A 21,947-nucleotide genomic window follows, 5' to 3' on the forward strand; every position below is an offset into this window, starting at 1 on the left:
AAGAGTTGCGCATGCGCAGTATGGGTGCGGACGCCGCCGAACGGACACTGCCCCGAGCATAAGATACTCTCGCATCTAAAAAGCCATGACCTCACTGCGCGCCGCTTCGTTCGCAGCGTTCGCATAAAGCTGCGTAACGCCGCGGCGGCGGCACATTGCCTGGTGTCTCTGGGAGCACATCGTTTGCTCAGCCTAAAAACGTGGGTCGGCCGAAGAAGTACGCAGCCCCCGAGGAAGAAGATGCTCGATGGAAAGCCACGATGGGAATGCAACGGCTGCGATCAAACCCGAAATACCTTGCTGGGGAACCTTCGCCAAAGCTACAGCGAAGAGTGGAAGATCCCGAGTACCTGGCCCTTTGCAGGGAACGCTATTGTCTGGGTGACCGTAAGCGCCGACAAAGTGATCCTGGTTACCGTGCCATGCGTAACTTCCAGCGTCAAACCTACAAGTCCATGGGTGGCGCGAACGGACGATTTCAACGAGAGTTCTTCAACGTCGAGTTTGGTCACCGCTGCCGCGTCTGCGATCGGCTGTGGTTTGACGTTAACCTGTCTACTGTGAACTCGGTTCAAGACTGAGAAGCGCAATGTCGCCGTGGAAGTATTGCGCGAAGCGTTTCCCGCCGAAAGCGATCTCGGTGAGATGGTTTCCAAAAATCTTGGTATAAAATATCATTACAGAGCAAAAACTTAGCAAAACTTCGTAAACCTTGGTCGACCCCCAGGTACGCTGTTTCTTCAGCTTTGCACTAGTGCAAGCTGCCCTCATTTTTTTTCTAGCGTGCCAAGCCTCCTATTACGGTAAAGGGTTTTTCTTCATCTTTTTTTAGTTTTCTAGAACGGTATTTTTCTAATAAAGGTCCACTTATTGTTTTTAGGGTATCTATAAGGATTTAGGATCAGATAAAGCACTGAAAAGGCCTGCAAATAGAGCCTCATTCGATCTGCTTAAGTAAAAATCTGCTTAAAAAGCAGATTTTTACTTTATTCACCAACGCATTCATCTGGAATAGTTTGTTCTGATCACGATAGCGTACACTCCTAAAATTTCGAAAAGGACATGAAGGCGGCAACACGCGCTACCTACTTGGTGTTCCGTTTGTAAAATTTTGTCCGTACGCTTATCAAAGATTAATTGCATAAAAGTGGAGTATTTACTGTAATATTAGTACGTCACTTTGACTGTTACTCTGCATCTTTTCTCGCAGCTTATCTACCCTTACGATCGACGCCACAACCCCTTCTTCAACAACGTTATTGCTGAAGTCGCAGTGTGCAGCCGTATTTGTACGGTCCTGCGCAAACTGCGGACTCTCGCCAAGTTCGTGTTTTGGTACAGAACCAGACGCCTGCTGGAGAGACGCCTTTTCATGTGGGGTCTCGCACTGAACGATCTGCACTACACGCTTTCCCACGAGGCACTTGGTGAGGTACGTCAAATTTCGAAGATTCGGGACCTTTCATCCTCTCTTTATTGCAGAATGTGTGTACACAAACATTGCCAACACTTTTGCGTATGAAGTGGTGACTAGGAATGTGGTGGGAACAGGTTCCATCAAAAAATAGTAGAGCTTGGCAGGTGTACTTTGATTGTGTTTCCTATTCTTCGCCTGCGTCATAGTGTTCTTAAGGCTACTGGATCACTCACGCCAACAGTTTTAGTTCCTTCTTTATGCAAAAGAAGATTATACATGCAAGAGCTGCCAGAAAAAGTGTGGGCACCACGAACTGTGGCACCAACCTGAAGCTATTGTTTCATATTTGCCTTAGGAAATACAGTATATTGCAATTTTATTACCTTCCATAAAAATCCGTCACGGATATAGGCCAATCTGAGAGACGGATACATCAAGCACAGCAAAGCTTGTAAGCGTCATACCTCACCCTTCGTCGGAAGTACTATAGGTGTTATATGAGTCTGTTTGCTGGCTCTCTCTAGTGATGATTTATCACCGACATCCTGGTCACACGGCGGTTTCAGTGCATAAAATTCCCTACAGTAATCACTAGAGGGAACACTGGCGCTTCGGTCGCTGAGCCAACGTGGGAATGATGGGAAGTACACGGACTTGTCTGATCTTCGTGCTTACGGCTTCAGGCGTTCTTGTGGCTTTGTTTATCACGCTTTATCTGCCTTCGTTGTCCTAAATTGCCGCACCATGTATACTTTTCTGAGTGCATAAGACTCTGCGTATGCGCGCAATCTCGGCTAATTGCAGTGGTTCATGCCTGTCGAGGTGGCCAAATCGAAACGCGCCTACAGTCGCAACGTGCTGGCCTGCCCGCGAGAAGTTCATAGGGGCGCTTATGCCGCTTGTCGATGCATGCATCCGTGGAGTAATGGTTTCAATATTAGCTTCTGCGCTGGAGGTCCTGTGTTCAAATCCTGCCGTATGTCTGACAATTTTAATGATGTTTATTTCATTATTTATTACGCTGCTTTGTTGAAAACGATGGGTGTACAGTCACAAAGCCTTTTGAAGCCAGGAGGACGAAGTTTAGGCAAATCCCTGTACCACCCATCATTTCCATGGTGGCTAAAGCGACCTGCTTGCAGCTCACATAGACACTAGTGCTGCTGATTGTTATCGATCACGCCCCCACACACCAGCGTTTAGGCGCACGAAAACGAGTGCAACGTTACCAATGAACAGCTTCGCTGTAAAACATTAAGTGAAGTTGACATCGGAGATACGCGGCATTTCAGAACCATCCACCACATACTTTTCGAAAAAGCGCTATGCGCAGGTAGTTAATACTGCTTAGCAGCGCTGCATCAGCTGCCGAGTTGAAAAACTGAAAGCACGCAAAAAGAAAAGCCGCTGTTTCGCCCGATAGGCGAAGCATCGATTGCGATAGCAAATTAGTAGACAGCTATACGAAGTAAGGATAGTAGTTTTATCGGCCGTATAAACTTGGAAATATTCGCTTACTAACTAAATTGAAAAGCATGGTGTCAGTGCGCACAGGCAACCATGAACACATCACACTCGAAGACCGCGGACACTCGCTGTCAAAACGCTGGCGGCAGAAAGCGCGGCAGCAACAGCGAGCAAAGCGACCTTCGTGCTGTTTATCGCTTCAACACTAACTGAGCGGCGAGAACACCGCACGCACAAAGGTACGACCCGCCGGCAGATCGCTTTCAAGATAAGACGCGCGCGACCGCGCACAGTCGTGAAAAGTACGCAGTTCGTGCCGGAGTAGAACGCCCCCCCCCCCCCCCTCCCTCCCGCGCTGCCTCGGCGCTTTCCCCACTGCGCGCGCGAGATTGAGCCGCGATCGTCGGTTCCGCATGCGTGAAGGCCGTTTCACATGGTGCGATCTTGCCGTGCGATTTTCGCACTGGAAGTGCGATTTCCGTCGCATGCGACGAAAATCGCAGTCGCAGCGCCGATTCTGTGATTTTCGGCTGCGACCAACCGGTTGGTCGCAGCGTCGCAACGTCGCAGCAATCGCTGCGATTTTCCGTCGAAATTGCGCCGAGAGCTATTTCGCGGTATGTTTTGGAAAATGGCGGCGGTCGCTAAGCGCAACGTTTATAGATACTTTTTTGTCTATAAATATTGGCTCGACAAGCCTCGAACAGTGCAACTAATTGAGTGGAGCCTTGGATTGCGCAATCGGTACGCAACATCAGCACCGACACGCGAACAGTGCAGATAAAAATCGTAGGTCAGATTCGGTTCTGTGATTTCTATGGGTTTGTTGACACGCTACGTTGCTAATCTGGCGACGCTGTTTTTTAGGTTGGCTTCGGGTGCTGATAGTACGTACTTTTGCGTGATTTTCCGTTATTCACACGCGCTGCGAGTTGGTAAATACGCTGATAGTACGTACTTTTGCGTTATTTTCCGTTATTCACATGGGCTGCGAGTTGGTAAATACTACGAGGTGTCCCTCACGGGAAGCATGCATGCATGGCCTTCGGATGTTGTCCCAATTTTCTGGTTCTGGAGACAACTCGCGATATACGAAAACGCTACAGTTTTATCGGGGTATGCTTTTACGGACGCAACAATTTAAAGAATATGCAACTACGGACAAATGTTACGGTCAATAGGTCATGCTATACGCGCGACCGTTTAGTTGCAGTCGGTTGGTTTTGGCTTTCATGCGCATTTTCCCCAGTTAATTCTCATTTCAAGGTTCTGTTACTTCCGCTGCTAGACGCGACTGCTTATCAAGCTTGCAAAGCGAAGGTGCAAACTATATATCGTAATGAATGTTCTACAATAGCCTATTTAACGCTTTGACTGGGAATGAACAGTATTGCCAATTTGTTTTTGAAGCAATATTTAAACAGTTTTTTTTCTCATGTTTCTGATGTATCATTTTTCTGCTGAAAAAAACAATAAACAAACCTTCAGTGTGTTGCAGACTTTGTATCCTTACTGCATCTGTATTAACGCTCACATTAAAAGGTAATTGCACATTTGGCTTACTTCAGTGCATCGAATTACTTTTGTTTATGCTGGTTGTAACATATCGCAATACTCTAAGAAACTACTTCGCCATAAACATCCTTGCCTTTTCTTGCGTCTCTGTCTCTACTTCCTGTAAAATACATGCAATAATGCAAAAAGCAGGCAAACACCTTGTTTTTATAAGCAGTAGATAACTTATTAAACAAAAGCAGATAAAAATTGCGCAGTGAAGTCAGCCGGTTGCATTCCTTCGTGTGAATGATAGCATCTTTTCAAGTGTGGGTGGGTCTTGCATGTCCACAGCTCATAAAGTGTGCAGACTCATCACGAGGCGTAGGTATTGCGCAACAAGATGGAGGCAATGTTGCTAATGAGTCTGCACTTACATGTATTACTGCATAAACTCGCATAACGATAACCCATCATTACTCAGTCGAGCTTGCTCAGAGTAATATTCACCAAAATTCTACTTATCCGAGCTTGCTCTGACTCATATTCACCAAAATTATACTCGGCCAAGCTTGATCTAATATTCACAAACATTCTACTCATGTAAGCTTGCACCGAGTCATATTCACCAAATATCTACGTAAACAAGCTTGCTCTGACTTATATTCATCAAAATTCTACTCAGGTGAGCTTGCACTGAATCATATTCACCAAAAATCTACTTGCCGAGCTTGCTTTGACTCATATTCACTAAAATTATACTCAGATGAGCTTGCCCTTACTACCACATGACAATATTCACTAAACGTTTACTCAACGGAGCTTGCTATTACTCGTATTCACCAAAATTCTACTCAGTCAGGCTCAAACGAACTCAGTCAGACTCGTGGTTAGTTCGAAGTCTTAGTGAGCCGACATATGAGTGAGTTCACCGTGCTATCCATACATTATAGACCTGTGCGGTGAATAAGCAAACATTGCCTATGAGTACGTGTTGCATCGGGTGAAATAAGGACAACTGTGCACACTGCAGTTCGTTTTCTAGAGTTTAATTGACCGTTGCGTGAAAGCTTCGCCACATGTCGATTCAAGCAAGTGCATTGGATCTGCATTATATTTTTGCCAATCCTGCTGGCTGTCCTGGCCATTTCTGGGTGGCCACATTTTGTACATTTCAACACAAACGTGAATACATGACTGTGGTGCAATAGATTAAAAAAGATGCTTGCATCACTGCACATATAACAATCAGAACATGATACAAACACATGCACATGAGATGCACACAAATGATAAATACATAAACAGACGGAATCAGCTAGCCACCACCTATTGAAAAAAAAAAGAATAGGCACAGGGGGGGGGGGGGCAATGCTGCAATGGGACTACGTATAACCATTCCCCTTGCGAGGTACATGGGCTATAGGAGAAACACACGTGCAACCTTCCAGTTACCTTGAGGTGGCAGCTATGGACACTTTTGCATTCGCAGCTGGCCACTCAACCACTCAAGTGTGTTTAGTGTGTACTTGTAGTTGGGTACACTTTTAGGGGCGAAGCTCCTTAGGGTGTGGGTCGTTCCCTCCTCTGTAGTAGTAGTAGTAGCAGTAGTAGTAATAGTAGTAGTAGTAATAGTATGTAGCCACCTCTAGTTTATAAATTGTTCAATAGATGGCGTAAGTGGTAGCCACCTGTAGTTTTATGAAGTGTTCACTAGATGGCGTAAGTCCGTAGCTCTGGTTGGCATGGAGACCGCTATGTATGTATGTATACGCATATATGCATATATATGTATTAGTATAACCGGAAGCCGACTTCCGGTTCCGCTTCCGGCTCCGGAAGCCAGTTTCCGTCTTCCGGAGAACGCTTCCGGCGTTTTTCTCTCTCGTCCGTAGCTAGGTGCGCTGCGGTGCACAAGGGCGTTCGTTTCCGACGCCGGTTCTCTTTCTCTCGTTCCCGACGCGCGCTCTCTTTCTTTCTCGTCCGTAGCTAGGTGCGCTGCGGTGCACAAGGGCGTTCGGTCCCGACACGCGCTCTCTTTCTCGTTCCCGACGCGCGCTCTCTTTATCTCTCGTCCGTAGCTGTGGTTTACCCGAATGATCCCCCGGTGCTTCGCCCACTCATCATCATCCACTTCGTGGATATGCTGTGATTTTTTTATTGTCTATATCTCAAAAATTTAATGTGGCTCCTCAAAATTTTGAGAATGTTTGGATTCGCAGGCTTGCAAAAGTAAATATTTTTATTCCATTCTCGTTCAAGGTGAAAGCTCATACAAGAGCTTATAGATATTGTCAGTGCCCCTCGCTTTCCCTCAGAACATAAGTAGTCTGTTATTGAGATTCTAGCAGCTTTTAAACAGCAAGAAAGGGAATCAGCTTACCCTGTTTTCAGCATTGAGTTAACGCAGGCAATTCAGGGAGGCATAAAGTTTTGCTAATACAGTCGGTTCGGGAATACCAGATTAGACTGTACCTTGACGCTTTCCTTGCACTTCCTTTTTTTGGTCACGTAAGCTAGTTTGAAATGGCTCCAGTTAGCATGCTCTAACATTGGTCTAATATAGGTTAAGTACATTACTAGCTTAACAGACTGGGATGCTGGCTTTCATTTCCAGGAAAGGAACCATATTGCCTGCTCCAGTTGCATAGTTTTTGGTTATCTGGGTTTTTCAGCCTCACTTTTAAGATAATGTGCTCAAGCAGGTAGAAGCACACGTATGCTATCAGCGGATAGTTTCGATAGCTTCTTACTTTACACTTGTCACTATGAACACAAAATTTTAGCATTCGATTTTGTTATTAAACAAACAAACGTACTCCTAACAAGGTATTTTAATGTTAGCGGCTGCGCTACGTACTGCAGCATATTAACTTAAGCTTCTTGATACAGATCATTACATTAAACGAATTTATGCGCCGTGTGCGACAAAATCTCGCAGCAAGCAACGCATTGTTGACATCGCACCATATGAAACGGCCGTTGGGAATTTCGCACCTGCGGAAATCGCAGCTGCGAAAATCGCACTGCAAAATCGGACCATGTGAAACAGCCTTGAGGTTGCGAAATATGCAGTTGCTGTCGGAGAACAACGCCGCCACCCCCCCCCCATCTCTCTCTCTCTCTCTCTCTCTCTATCCATCCCCCCACGGCCTTTCGCGCGACGGAAGACGGCGCATCTTCTGTCAGCTTCCCTGTCTTGCGCGCGCCAGACTGAGCCGCAATCGTCGGCTCCCCTCGCGCGCTTTCACTCGCACATACAGCATGGAGCGCGCGGCGACGGTGTTATCGCCCTTGGACTTTATACGGAACATCACGGCGACGACGACAACGGCAGAAATGCGCTCGGAGTGTCCTAATTGCTATTGCAGTGTAAGAAGAAGAAGAAGAAAAAAAACGTTTATTGATCAAAAGCATTTTGGGTCGACTGTCCGTGGCGCGGCGGCATACCAACACTACAACACATTACATGGGATTGTGAATCACACCCGTTTGATAAAACACGCCACACAATGGAGCAATGGGAGGCACAGCTAACCAGCTCAGACCTGATGAGACAACAGTCCTTCATAGCACAGGTCAAGCGGGCGGCCGAGGCCAGTGGGGCCCTGGACTAAAGGGGCTCCGATCATTCCACCAAAATTGCAGTATAAGCACGATTGAAGATGACGCCCTACGGGAATACACCTCATGAAGAATGCAATAGGCAAGTTTCACGCCACCCGCCGTGGTTGCCTAGTGGCTTTGGTGTTGCGCTACTAAGCACGATGTCGCGGGATCAAATCCCGGCCGCGAAGGCCGCATTTCGATGGGGGCAAAATGCTAAAAAAAGCTCGTGTACTGCGCATTGGGCGCACGTTAAAGAATAAGAACCCCAGCTGGTCAAAATTAATCGGGAGTCCCCCACTACGGTGTGCCTTATATTCACATCGTGGTTTTGGCACGATGTGCTCTAGTTGATTTTCTATAACGAATTCATTACAGCACAAAACGTGCTATAGTTCAACTACAAGTGTATGGCCTATATGAGCCAGATAAAGGCGCAAATGCATGCTAAAGTGTTCCTAGTGCGCCGAAGTACATTTAGCGGGACTTCGAGGCCGCAGGGTCAGCTGCGGAGGTCTGTGCCCTCTTATCCTCAAGGTCGCGCCGGCGCCACAGTCTCGAGAGCAGCAAGTGGCAGCGGTACGCATGCTTAAGCGGTGTCACGTGATAGACGCGTCAACGCGTACTTTGTGTAGAAGTAGTTTGTGCGGAGAGAATAGCGGCGCGGCCGAGGAGAGCTAGCATTCCGGCCAAGCCGCTCGGTGCAACAAACGTCAGTATGCTAGTCTTTTGTATGCCAACGAGCACAAGCTCCGCACATTTACGATAATTCCCGTTAGGGAGTTTTGGCCTTACTTTCTTTTCTAATTAGTGGCCACAGTAATTTGCAATCCAGGTGATTTGCTGCAACACATGATAGTAAAAATGGGGGAAAAGGGACATCAAATAAACGCGTGCCATCCCGTGTGATACAGATACTGCATTATTGAATTAGCACATTTGTCCTCTGCGCAAACGTTCTCCTGATCTCACATCATTTCCTTGTTATACGTATACCGGGTGTTAATTTCGAAAATTTACGGAATTTTTAGAAATTGCCTGTGGCAGGTAGCATAATTCTTATCATTTACCTGAGTTATTCGATGAGGCGGACTTTACTATCTCGAGAAATCGAAACACATATTCAAATAATTAACAAAGATAAACTAATTAACTTCTTAGCCAATTACTTTACCACACATATTGCAATTCACGAATTGTAGCCGGCGAGTTATCAGGCGCATCCGCTTCGAATGAATTTCCAGAATCACACCAGTTTGGAAATATGCGCCATCAAATTCGCCGTAGAAATGCACTGTTCCACTTTCTTTCTTTTTTCTTTCCTTTCTTTTTTACCAAAATGCTGTTTTATACATTGAAGCACAAAAGTGCTAAATATCTCGAAACTGGTGTCATCCTTGAAATTAATTTCAAGTGTATGTTTCTTGCAAACTCACCGGCTACAATTTAAAAAATTCGTAAATTGCAATATGTGTCGTAAAATAATTAACTAACAAGTTCATTAGTCAATTTTTGGTAATTAGTTGAATATGTGTTTCGATTCCTCGTGCTACCGACTTTCGCCTCTTCGAATAACCCAGCTCAACGATGAAAAGTATGCCACCTGCCGCAGGCGATATTTAAAAATTCCCTAAAACTTAAAAATGGACACCCTGTATAGTGAAGCCTGTAGCCGGCTCTACGTAATCGTTACGCGCCCAGCCTTGGGCGTTCAATTAGTTTTTTCTTTTTTTCCAGGCTTTCGATGACCCAGCTCTGGCTACAGTGCAGCACGCATTCCTTCTCTTGGTGACCCTGGCCGACCGACTTGATCTCGCCTACTTTTGCTTTTACGCCCACGTTTTCGGGTATTATCATCTCTGGGTTACGCTTCCTGTGAGTGGCCGTTCCGTACTATTTTCTCTTATCAAGCTAAAGCGGACTTGATGAGTGAGGTGCAAATGAAGCGTGTATCGTTAGATAAAGGTGAAATGCCAGCACTTGAAGATGGGACAAACAGGAGAAAAAAAAAGCGAGCACTATCTTTGGTTCTCGTGTTCACGAACTGTTATTTCTATGCCATGATATTAATCGAAATATTGTCAGGTGAATTATTAACAATGTTTACACAGTGTAATGCTCGCACCGCCGGCATCAAATCATACACAAAATTAAGCACAAACAACACAAACAAGCAAAATGAGCACAAACAACAAGGAAGAAAAAAGAACAAGCTAAATAAATTCAATCAGTATTCGCGAAGAAAATCTGCCTGACTTGAGAGCTTTTCGTATCGTAAGTAGATATGTATCTTCGCGCAAATCATCGAACGTCATAGGAACATATCGTGAACGCATATGTTCGCCGTACTCTATCCTTACATGTGACACAACAAAACACTCTCTAGGACTAAGTATTGCAAAACGTAGAACACTCCCCAGACTAAAAATATTTCGGCACGACAGCTTCTATTATCATGCTATTTGAAACTAGCGTCGCCTGAGCATTCGGTACCAAGGTGCGAGAGCCCATGAAAGGAAGACAATACGGCAGTCAAAAAGCGGACGGACAACGCCTTGAATACACACTGCGCTGACTACCGGGCAATGTCCCAGCAGTTACTTTATTTATATCATTTATTTTAATTTATTTCCTTTGATTTATTTGCTCTCGATATCTTTCGGCGTTACAAAACAAGTTACAATAGGTGATCGCATAACAATGGTAGGAACGACAAAAGGTCTGTGATAAAGCCGTCACCTTCCCACTTGCAGCACGAAAATAACCAACTAGGCCTAGCCGTCATTTAAAGAAACTTATTGGCAGGCCTCTGCAAATGGGTCCTCGTCGCATCCAGAGGAAAGGAAGCATACGATTTGTTGGTTTTATCGCAAGCGCTGTGCGAGTAAAAGAAAGAAGCGTTTGGCCGAGCCCGAGGAGCAAACAGGGACTGCTGACTATTAGCAGGGTTTTGCAGCCCGAGCAATAAGAATGTTTGCGACGAAATAAGAGTGTTTGCTGTTTATACTAAATTAATCACTCAGTGGCTGAATTCCTGAAAAATAAATACACTGTCGTGATGCAGAATGGAAACAAATTTCAGCAAAGTGTATTCTTGAAGACGTCAAGATAGCGACCGATTTAGTCATAAAAGTTGTATCCGAAATGAGTAAAGAATATTGTACACCAACATTTTTTATCCAGCTAGGTAATATTATTTCAGACAGCCAATTTAGGGGAATTGGAATAGTGAAATTTTCGAATCGAATCTAATGCGAATATTTGAGAAAACCTTGGAATATCAATCAAATATCGAATATTTGGAATCTCTAAACAAAGTGAAAATTAAAGTTTGACTGGAGTACGTTTAGCAAGAACGGCCTATTTACATTATCACAGAGTAAACGGGGGTAGCCGATATTGTGGTGGAAATTAAGGGAAACAAAATGGAGTTGGGCAGGCCATGTAGCGCGTAGGGTAGATAACCGGTGGACCATTAGAGCAACAGAATTGGTGTCAAGGGAAGGGAAGCGCAGTCGATGACGGCAGAAAATTAGGGTGAGTGATGGCATTAGGAAATTCGCAGTGCAAGTTTGAATCAGCTAGCGCAAGACAGGGGTAATTGGGGGATCACTGGGAGAGGCCTTCGTCCGGCAGTGGACATAAAAACAGGCTGCTGCTGATCATCATGACGTTATCTGATATACGTTGTGCGGTTAACAACTGCATATATATATTATAAGGTCAGTTGAGATTAAACAACTAGTGCGTCTGTGTAGCAAGCGCAGTTCTCCCGCAACAGAATCGTTCGAAAGTTCGTCAGTGTTTCGCAGTTTTCCTCCCTGTGGACTACAACAATTGTTGTTATTCCCTGGTAGTAATAGAACAGAAACAATAATTCCAAAGCTTCCAGTCGTGAAGTCTCGAACCGAATACAAATAATGGATAAGGCGCTAATTCAATTTGTGTTAGAAATTTTAAATATTCACCCACCCCTACTGTTTATCGAAATCGGTTTCTTTGTTTGAATGTCTACACAGTTCAGAACACGTTAAGCAGGCCAAATAACGCAAATTGGTTTGCAACTGAAATTTCGGATATGCGCGCCGTTGTGCATATAAAGCAATATACAAGACCGTTTGATAGTCATATGAGACACGCCACCCGTTGCCCGCTCTGTGCCTTATCCGAAACAATGTTAACCAACTGGTCCCAATCGCCGCTTCACTGAAAAGTCAGATTACATGTTAATGACGCGTTCGATGTTTCTGTTGAATGCTGTTAGTGTAGTATATTTGTGTGTTAATTTAGCCGATTCAAGCAAACATTGTCTTCATGCAAGCTTTGCAAGCCATTAGAGGCGCGCTTCCTTGCCGCCATCGATAAAGCTTACCAAAATGCACACCCTCAATTACATGTGCATTTCATCAACGTTTATTAAGATTTGCTTTGACAAAGCAGGTTTATATCGGATGGATTTATTTCCTCCACGCATTGCATGCCTCCGCATCCCTTCGTTAGGATGGCTCGTCGTTGCATAATTAATGTTTTCGCTGTAGAACGGGCCCTTTTTCGCAATGCGCATAGTGATGATTTCGCCTAAGTTTAATGGCACTCAACACTCAGTTGTGCACTACTCTTCTCGCGAGTGCGTAGGTCATATCCATCGGCAGCACTCAGCGTTACCGGGATCTCTTCTTTTGTCGCTGACTTTCGCCATATGTCCTTCCCCACTCTGTCGCAGGAGCCTCCCAACGAAATGTTCCGCGCACTCGCACTTGCCGACTGGAGCCCTGAGGAAGACATCAACGAAGAAGGTCTTGTCGAAGACATTGACGAAGACATCGACGAAGAAGGTCTCGTCGAAGACATCGAAGAAGGTCTCATCGAAGACATCGACGAAGAAGGCCTCGTCGAAGAAGAATAGCACATCCGTGCACGGTCTTTGCATTCGTTAATGGCTACTGGCGATGCATTGTGAAGTACGATGCTACATTTTATCGGCTTGCCGGAGCTCGAACACTCACTTACAGGACGTACGTTCACCTATCTGAAAAGCAAACTTGCGAGACTAACCAGTGCGGTTTGCTGCGCTCAGACAACCTCTATAGGTTGGATATGTGCAGGATATGCAATTTTTATGCCCTATTTCGCACCCGCATGTCAAGTTCGTTTCGGTGCACGTTTTTCCGCTTAAGGAAATATCAATCGGTTCTCTGCATGTCTGCACAAACAGCTGCAACTATTCGTTTAAGCTTGCATGAGCTTTTAGTACTTTAACTTGGGCAAAAAATGTAAAGGTGGGTTCAGGATTTCGTATGTAAATATACCGTCGAAATCACTGCCAGCAGTGCATCTGCAGGCATCTAGTTTGGGATAAGTATACGTGTTTCAACCTTTAGTGCCAAATCAAAGATATATCAATAAAATTGTTCACGTTCACTTCTGACCATGAAGAATACAGTTACAAAAAAGTTTTACTTGAGTTCACTTAGTGTTGTAATAACGCGGTGATTGTGGAAATTATCACAGCTAAATCTTCAGTCCATCTCATCAAAAACAAAACAATGGGCTTTGCATTATACATGCCGCGCTTACATCAGCATTTTGAGGCATCAAATTCAGCGTAACATATCTGATACGTTGGGCATTACAGGGTTAGACGGAGCTGGGAAAATGTGCCAATGGAACAGGACAGAACAAAAAAGGGACTGAAACTAAGAGAAGCTTCCTAATCTAAAATGTTTTTCCTTTTGACCTCTTATTTCGTGTCCTTGCAGAGCTGTTTAGACGCATCCTCACCTACTACTACACGCAAGACAGGCGTCATTTATTCACCCGCCGTGACTTTCGATCTTAATGTTGAAACGGACCAGCGGATGAAGCAGTCCGTTTTGCATACCTTTCAGGCTTAACAGAAGCAGAGAAAAAAGTTCATACATAGCACCAAAGGCAGTCACGCTACACGTATACACACCTTACTTGTTATGATCTCAATGCAATAATGAATATATGATGCTTTTTCAGGTACATCTCATGCGATCGGATTGTTTCTGCAGAGGCTTTACCCGGGTCTAAATTTTGTTTAAGTCTAGCATTATTAACTATGCAGTGGGTTTTTCTGTCAGGCATGAGAGCTGTGCTTTTAACAAGCGTGTTATCCTGAAGGTATAATGACAACTCCACCGACAGAAAAGCCCGAAAATGGGCTTTGCATTAAAAATCATCCCGCACTTACATCTGCATTTTGAGGCATCAAATTCAGCGTAACATATATGATACGGTTACTTTCTTCCCCTATAATCCTGGAATGTATCAGTGTATAGGTAGGATTGTGTATCGGTAGCTGATATAGTCTCGTGCTTCAGGAGAGAGGTAGTGCTTGTTGCTTCCTTGCCAAGTTCTCGTCTGAAGGTTGCTTTATTTTGCAAAACTCCAATACCCTAGTTACAAGCTACACTTCGTTGTATAATAAACTAGGATATATGATTCAATACTTGACGACGATAAATTAATGAAGGATGTAAAAGGTCTTTCACTTATGCTTTACGAAACGTTTAGGATAGCAAAAGTTTGTTCGGTCTGCGCGAGCAGCTATACCATGCCTACTTAACTAAAATCTGTGCAAAAAATGCATTTCGATGTATTTCTTGAAATGCGTTCTTTCAGTCTGATAAAAAAGTGTTACATTAAATCAGCTGCTGCTTCTACTTTTGGCGCAAGTAAGGCGTACTTCATGTTGTGAAAGCTATTTTCCGTGGAATAAGACGGCCTGATGTTTGATACGCGCTCTCGGAACGGTCAGCCGTCAGAACTGGCCTGACTTCACCGGAAGAAGAATAAAGCTCGGCGATTTTCAGACTTGGAAGATAATTCCAAGTCTGAAATTGCCCATTTTAGGTTTTGCCATCTTTCATGACATCCATGGCAGAGTTTGTGAACGCACCTTTCGAAAATGTACATTGTTGGCATAATGAGCGATGCAATATCCCTGCATGAGCTTAAATCACGCACCACACTCATCCACTCGCTGTCATAACATGGCTTACTGTTAGCTGCAGATACCAAGCCAAGTATACCGAGTATTTAGAATACATTGCATTACGTAATACTTAGAAGAAAAAAAAACGCTTCTATTGGCAATTTTCGCGACCTTGAGGGGCGCCGCAATCGAGCACCGATGTCATCAGGATCCAGGACCCCGTTTATCATATATTTTCTAGATTTTACATGCGAAGCGTTTCTTGGCGAACATTTGCTACTTTGACAGTATCTATCTATCTATCTATCTATCTATCTATCTATCTATCTATCTATCTATCTATCTATCTATCTATCTATCTATCTATCTATCTATCTATCTATCTATCTATCTATCTATCTATCTATCTATCTATCTATCTATTTAACTATCTAGCCGCCTACGACGTTCTGCTATCATGGTCATTTCGTTAACTTAGTACGTATGTACCAAAAATTGGCATACAATGACAGGAGTATATGACGAACATAAATGGTATGTCATGACATGTGTGTCATGTAGGTCATGAAACAGCCGCCTACGTCTTGGTGCTCTCATGGTCGTTTCGTTAACTTGGTAGGCACCGAAATTGGTATAGTATAACGAGTGTATGACGAACATAATGATAGGTCATGACATAAATGTCATGACATGCGTGTCATATAGGTCGTGACAATGACCCAGCGAAAAAGAATCGCGCTCAAAAACCACGGAAATAGGTACGTACGTGGGTATTCGGTGAAGGAAACACTGCAGGGTACCGTTAGAATTCATAGTCATGAGCATGACTCAGTGAAAAAAACATTAACACTCAAAAACCACTGGAATGAGTTTGTACGTCGGTACTAAGTGAAGGAAGCGCTAAAGAATGCTGGTAGAAGTCAGTCATGAGCATAACTAAGGCTATCGCCGTAAGGTCTCTTAGATGTAGCTAAATGGACTCCTGAGGACTCACGACAAGAATGTCATGACATGCGCGTCATGTAGGTCATGAAAGAGCCGCCTACGTCTTGGTGCTCTCATGGTCGTTTGGTTAACATGGAATGGCACACTGCTTCGCATAACATCGATTCCCACAGGGCGTGGTATCTGCCGGCTTTTTATATTAAATAACAATATTTTGTTGAAGGCACACATATCAATGCGGCCAAGCAGAGTTTGTGGCTAATTGACGTAAAAGAAAGAAAATACGATGTACTATCGTGGGCCTTTCCTTACAAGCGTCCGCCGTGCAAGCGGAGCCGTGCATATCGCCACGGTGAGTTTCCGAGTTGTTTTCACTGAAGCTGACGTCACTGACGCTGAGGTTTCCTGTAAAGCTGGAAAAGTGTAGATGTGCAAGTACGTCTCCTGCACGCTGATCTACTACTACAGGTAAGAAATACTTTGATTTGCTGATTTGCATAATACAGCAGGCGGTCAGCTGACAGGGCTCACCGTCGGGGTGCCTCGCGCTTGCTTTTCAGTGGAGAAATCTAAAGGACTAAGTGCATTAGACGCGCCCGCAACCTAGTGAAAGCGAGTGTGTATATATTGATTTCGATATCTTGCTACGAAGTGAAGGTGTATAGGTGTGCTAACGACCATGCCGAGCGGTCGTCTCCTAATACGGGGTTACTTTTTTTTTTGAGAGCTGCCACTTCGCACTGCCGGTGATTCTTCGCGTCAGAGGCCGTGACCGTGCAGCAATTATTTACACGTATTGCTTTATGTCCGCCTGACATTTTGCGTAAGGCTTCAACTTGATAAACTTGCGCTTATCCGAGGCTAGTATGTAAACTAATCTAAGCGGTTACCCGCCCTGGAGGCGTAGAGGATGCGCTGCTAAGCCGGAGAGCGCGGGATCCAATCTCGGCCGCCGGCCGCCACAGATCGACGGGAGCGAAATTCGAAAAACGCCTTCGAACCTTGCATTGGGTGCAGGATAAACAAACCCAGGTGGTCTAAATTATTCCGGAGTCCCTCACTACGGCGTGCCTCATAATCATATCGTGGTTTTGGCACGTAAACACCCCAAATTGAATCGGTGTTATTGCATGGTTAGGACGTAATATCTTGGTGGTGTTGTTCAGTACGAGGCTAAAGTAAGTGTATATTTACTTCGCCTTTGTATTCTTGAAGCTCATAGTGCTCTCATCATCCTTCAGTGTTGCCTTCACTTAGACCCACGTCAGAACCCCTTTGAGTGGTTCTTGAGTGTTAATCTTTTTTTGCTGAGTCATTGTCATTTTTGCTGAGTCATGCTCATGACTATGATTTCTAGTATCATCCCTTAGTGTTTCCTTCACTTAGTACCTACGTCAGACCCAATTTGAGTGGTTTTTGAGTGTAGTTTTTTTTCGCTGGGTCATTGTCATTTTAGCCGGCTGTTTTATTACCTACATAACACGCATGTCATGACCGATCATTTATGTTTGTCATACACTATTGTCATACTATGCGAATTTTGGAACCTAGCAAGTTAACGAAACGACCATGAGAGCACCAAGACGTAGGCAGCTGTTTCATGACCTACATGACACACATGTTATGATATCAGGTTTGTATTCAACAAATACACATGAGCTGATTCGCCAACAGAGATGATAAATAAAGCCGGTTTACTAACTATTGAAAACAGAGCGAAACTGGCAAGACTAAAGTTTTTGCTCCAATGTCTGAATAGAGACATTAAAATTCATTCATATAAGTTCATTTCTTTAACCACCACGAGATCAACCCGACCTAAGCATTCCCGAACGCTGGGAGAATTCTCAGCCAACTCAAACTGTTTTAAATACTCATATTTACCACTTAATTGTAACTAGGGAATGGAATAAATTAGAAAAAAAATCACTAACACTGAGTCATTAAACAGTTTTGTATCCATATTAGAAAAAGTACTGCTAGCATCTCACTTACATTAACTACGGTTACTTTTTTCCCTAAGAAATAATCTCTTAGCAAATAATCCCTTAGCATGTCCCCCGGCCAGTAATACTAATGCTTACGCAGAGTACTTGTTTTATGTATGGCGATATTGTTTGTTCTGATTATGTACCCGCCTGCTATGATCTCGCAAGAGATTGGCAGTATTGTAAATAAATAAATAAATAAATAAATAAATAAATAAATAAATATTCATGTGATGACCTATCATTTATGTTCGTCATACACTTGTCATAGTATGCCAATTTTGGTAAATACCAAGTTAACGATACGACCATGAGAGCACCAAGACGTAGGCGGCTAGATAGATAGATACTGTCAAAGTGGCAAATGTTCGCCAAGAAATGCTTCGCATTTAAAATCATCGGTTTCAGGTCATTGTGGGTAGCATTGGGCTTATGGGCGTAGTTGATTTATGATCGCCTGGCTGTAAAATTTCACTGTTTCGTATTCACCAATTGTTTAATTACTGTTCAGCTCCCTTCAGGCGCCGTTGAGGCGCCTTCGCCAGTATCGTCAGATGGCATGTGCAAACGTGCACGCGCCTACGAAATGCTAGAGACTGTAAACGACGGGAGTAGACGCCGTTCTATCTAGACGGAGCGGCGCCGCCACGCCTTCGTGTTCGCGGCCGACCTTGGCCGGCTAATTACTAAAATTTCCCTACTTGTGTAGAGTAAAAAAAAAGATGCCCCCAATTAGCCCCCCTGTTTTTCAGGACTTAGCATCCGCCCTCGCGTTGGCCCGAAGGCCAGCTTTGTTTGGTCCAGGACCCTTATGTGAGACACCAAGTAGCTTAAGCTTAAATGAAGCCTCGTATACGTGTAGTAAACTACAGAGAATTGTTGTGTACTGGGGAAGAACATCAGGTAACAGTGTTAAATGTTAGTAACGACGCTGCTGTAAAGTCTGATATGTAGGTACAAAAAACAAAAATGAGTCCAAGTCAAGCGCGAACTAGTTTAGCAAACCTACCCAACACAATAATACTACCCAGAAAGGTTCGTATCGACAGCCAGCCCACATCCCTTTTTGAGAGTCCTAAGCTCTCACCAGCCCTAACTGTTTCACGGCACAGCATTGATCGTGCTCCAAATTCCATCCCAAAGATTTGTACATTTTTACCTGGAAAAAGGTCTTTCAGGGCAGCGTATTTCGCTCTTTTGGCAGTACAAATCCGAATCAAAATGCCTTCGTTGGCATCCCAGGTGACCGCAAAGTCTACAATAGTCACTTGGTTGCCCTCTTCGGCAATAAGATCGGGTTTAAGCGAAGGTGATCCCTTGTCACAAGGAGCTTCTCTGCGTGTACCACTGCCTGTGGCCGCCGTTCCTTTACTATTCGTACCACATTCTTCGCTATGAAGTTGTGGCGTTCTGTTCGTGGCAAGTGAACACTACGGCATTCTTGTAGAATGTGAAAGGCTGTTTCAGGCCTCCAACTGCCGCGACGGCATAGCCGTGCCGCGGGATCAGTTGCATGTTTGTTGGACAAAGTACGTGTAGGATACAATTTAGTACGTAAACGAAGTGCCTTAATGCTATCCCCATCCTTAAGCTGTCTAGAATCATAGGCAAGCCATCTATTCGCAGTAATCTGGCATTTGTGTGCAACAGATATTGGTTCTGATAACGGGCTTTTTGACGTTTCCACCAGGAAAGAGACCCCTTCTTCAATGCTGTTTTAATCTGAGCAGCCTCTGTGATGTCTGGAGAAGTCTCAAACACTGTTCCTATACGGACCCTACAGGCCCCCAACAGCTTATTGAATAGTTGATCAACAAAGTCGTCACCTAAACGGACTAGGCGTGTGAGAGCCTTGTAGTGCGTGACCATCGCTAGCCTCTGCAACTGCAGCATCTCCCCCCCCCCCCCCACACACACACACCTAGTCGGCATGCAAATGTGGCTGTTTGGAAACCCTGGGGAGATGCAGTGCAGCCTTGACGTGTTTGGAGAGCACTCGATCAAGACGCCCCGCCTCAGATTGTACCTGTAGTGAGTTAGAAGATCCATAAAGGTAAGCTGGTTGAACAAGTTGCCTCCAATAGAGAAGTTTTTGGTAGGGTTTTAAGCAAGCTTTCCCAATCAGTTCAAGCAGTTTGCTAGCTTTCTCAGATTCTACAACAGGCATTTTATTTACAAAGAAGTACAATCCCAACTATTTCATGGGTTGGTCTTTTAGAACTGGTTGGGCGTCTATGCCGGATACTTGAATAGGATCAACAGAATAATCAATACCTTTAGTGTGGTGATTCGGTCGCCACCCAAAATACTGATATTTTTACGGATTGATAAATAAACAAATGTTGGAAAGGTACCTTTAAGTTTGGACTACCTATGAACGAAGACCCTCGTAGGTGTCGGAGACCAAAACCAAGTCATCTGCAAAGGCCATTGTGGACATGTTTGCACCCCCAAGATCCACACCAAGTTTTGACCTGTTCAGCCTCTCCAAGAGAGGGTCCAAGACACAATTGAAAAGAAAAGAAGATAAGGGATCTCCCTGTTTAATTCCTATTTTGATAGGCACTCTCTGTTCATCCGTCATGCCATTGCACCAGTAGGTAGTGGTACAATGTCGATACATGTCCCGAAGAATGAATCTGAGGCGTTCAGGGACACGTCTTTCAGCTAAGGCCAAGAACAATGCCTTATGAGATACGGAGTCGAATGCCTTGCGCACATCGAGGCTGAGTGCAAACAATGCTCGGCGCTTTTTCTTAAGTGTCCTCATTAAAGCCTGGAGAATGAGGATGTTAGAAGTGGATTTGTGTGCTTGGAAACCAGCTTGGTATTCGTGGAATTGATTATTTTCGGAAAGTCTGAACAGCAACATTTTTGCATAAACTCTATAGAGGACAGGAGAAACTGTTATGGGCCTAAAATCACCCGGGCCATTCGGGTTAGAACATTTAGGTTTAAAAACCGTACCTGCCAACTTAATCTCGATAGGTAGTGAACCGAAAGAAAACCAATTGATAAAAATGTGTACGAGGAGCTCTGACTGAATTTTCGTTAACTCGGATACTTTAACCCCATGTGGCCCTTTTGCCGGCTTGTTAGGAAATGAACGGAGTGCGTGATCCCCTTCCGCTGAAACGAAGAGGCATTCAGACACCTCTGTGTTCGCATCACAATGCAGACCACCGTTAACGGCTGCTGATTCTGCCCCAAATATTGGGTTGAACTCCTTGTGCAATTTATGCAAAGCGCACCCAGCTGAAGAACCGCCCAGTAGAAGTGGTTGTAAAGGCGCTGGTGTTCAATGTAAAGTGGCTTACGGCGTTGTTTTCGCGATATGTCCGAATAATTAATCGGCGCCCTCAATGGACGTGGCCTTGGAGGCGTTCTCTTCACCTTGTAGAGATCAAGAAGATGATTGATGTCCCTCATGGAAATTGGACCGACGCTTAATGCATACACCAGTCCCTCATCCTTGATACCCACTTGTAGTAATAGACGGATTTGATTCGAATCAAGAAGTACCGGAGGGAGTTCACCCAAATCTTCAAATAGGCGTAGCGGAGCAGAGTTTAAAACGCATTGTTTTTCCAGATGAAGAGCATCTCTATAACGTGCAGTGTGTCTGACTGGTGAGATAGCCTGAACTGTTCGCGTTCTGAACTGTTTGTGCAAATCCTCGTTCGTGGTGCGGCTTGCCACCAGTCGAGCCTCTGCCATCGCAAGGGCAGCAACTTCGAAGTCTGTCCACCTGCAATGGGAGCAACTTGGAACTTCAGGAGTAGTAGTTGATAGAACCACCTCTTCAAGATCAGCATCATTCAGTAGCTCAATTGCGGCCTTGTAGCGCGGCGTTCTTCGTATGTGTTCTATGAAAGCCTCTGTGCGCATTGGAAACTGTCCCGCCAGAGTCCTTATCACAGCAGCCCCCCCTGGAAGATGTAGTTCAGCCAATGCTAAGGCCATTATGTCATCCTCAGACCATCTACCTTGCCCTGTAGAGTGATAAGTTGCAGGTGTAGGAGTCAATGCTAAGCTAGACACTCGAGACACCTCTCCTGGATAAACTGTA

At 44.6% G+C, this 21,947-nt stretch overlaps 1 protein-coding gene across 2 annotated transcripts in view; it reads left to right on the forward strand.

Moving 5' to 3' along the window:
• LOC119450870 (uncharacterized) overlaps window positions 1–14,678 on the forward strand; it is a 57,128-nt gene extending 42,450 nt beyond the window's left edge. Inside the window, exons 3-6 of one of the 2 annotated variants that reach the window (XM_049666294.1) lie at window positions 1,211–1,432; window positions 9,722–9,859; window positions 12,708–12,780; window positions 12,820–14,678. In XM_049666294.1, coding sequence (XP_049522251.1) covers window positions 1,211–1,432; window positions 9,722–9,859; window positions 12,708–12,780; window positions 12,820–12,890 — 504 coding nt within the window. In that variant the 3' untranslated portion in view covers window positions 12,891–14,678. Of the gene's footprint in view, window positions 1–1,210; window positions 1,433–9,721; window positions 9,860–12,707 lie in introns of both variants that reach the window. The other variant, XM_037714354.2, reaches the window with a different exon arrangement.
• Window positions 14,679–21,947: the final 7,269 nt, after the last annotated feature.

This window comes from Dermacentor silvarum, chromosome 4 (assembly GCF_013339745.2).
Source record: "Dermacentor silvarum isolate Dsil-2018 chromosome 4, BIME_Dsil_1.4, whole genome shotgun sequence".
Lineage (NCBI taxonomy): Eukaryota > Metazoa > Arthropoda > Arachnida > Ixodida > Ixodidae > Dermacentor > Dermacentor silvarum.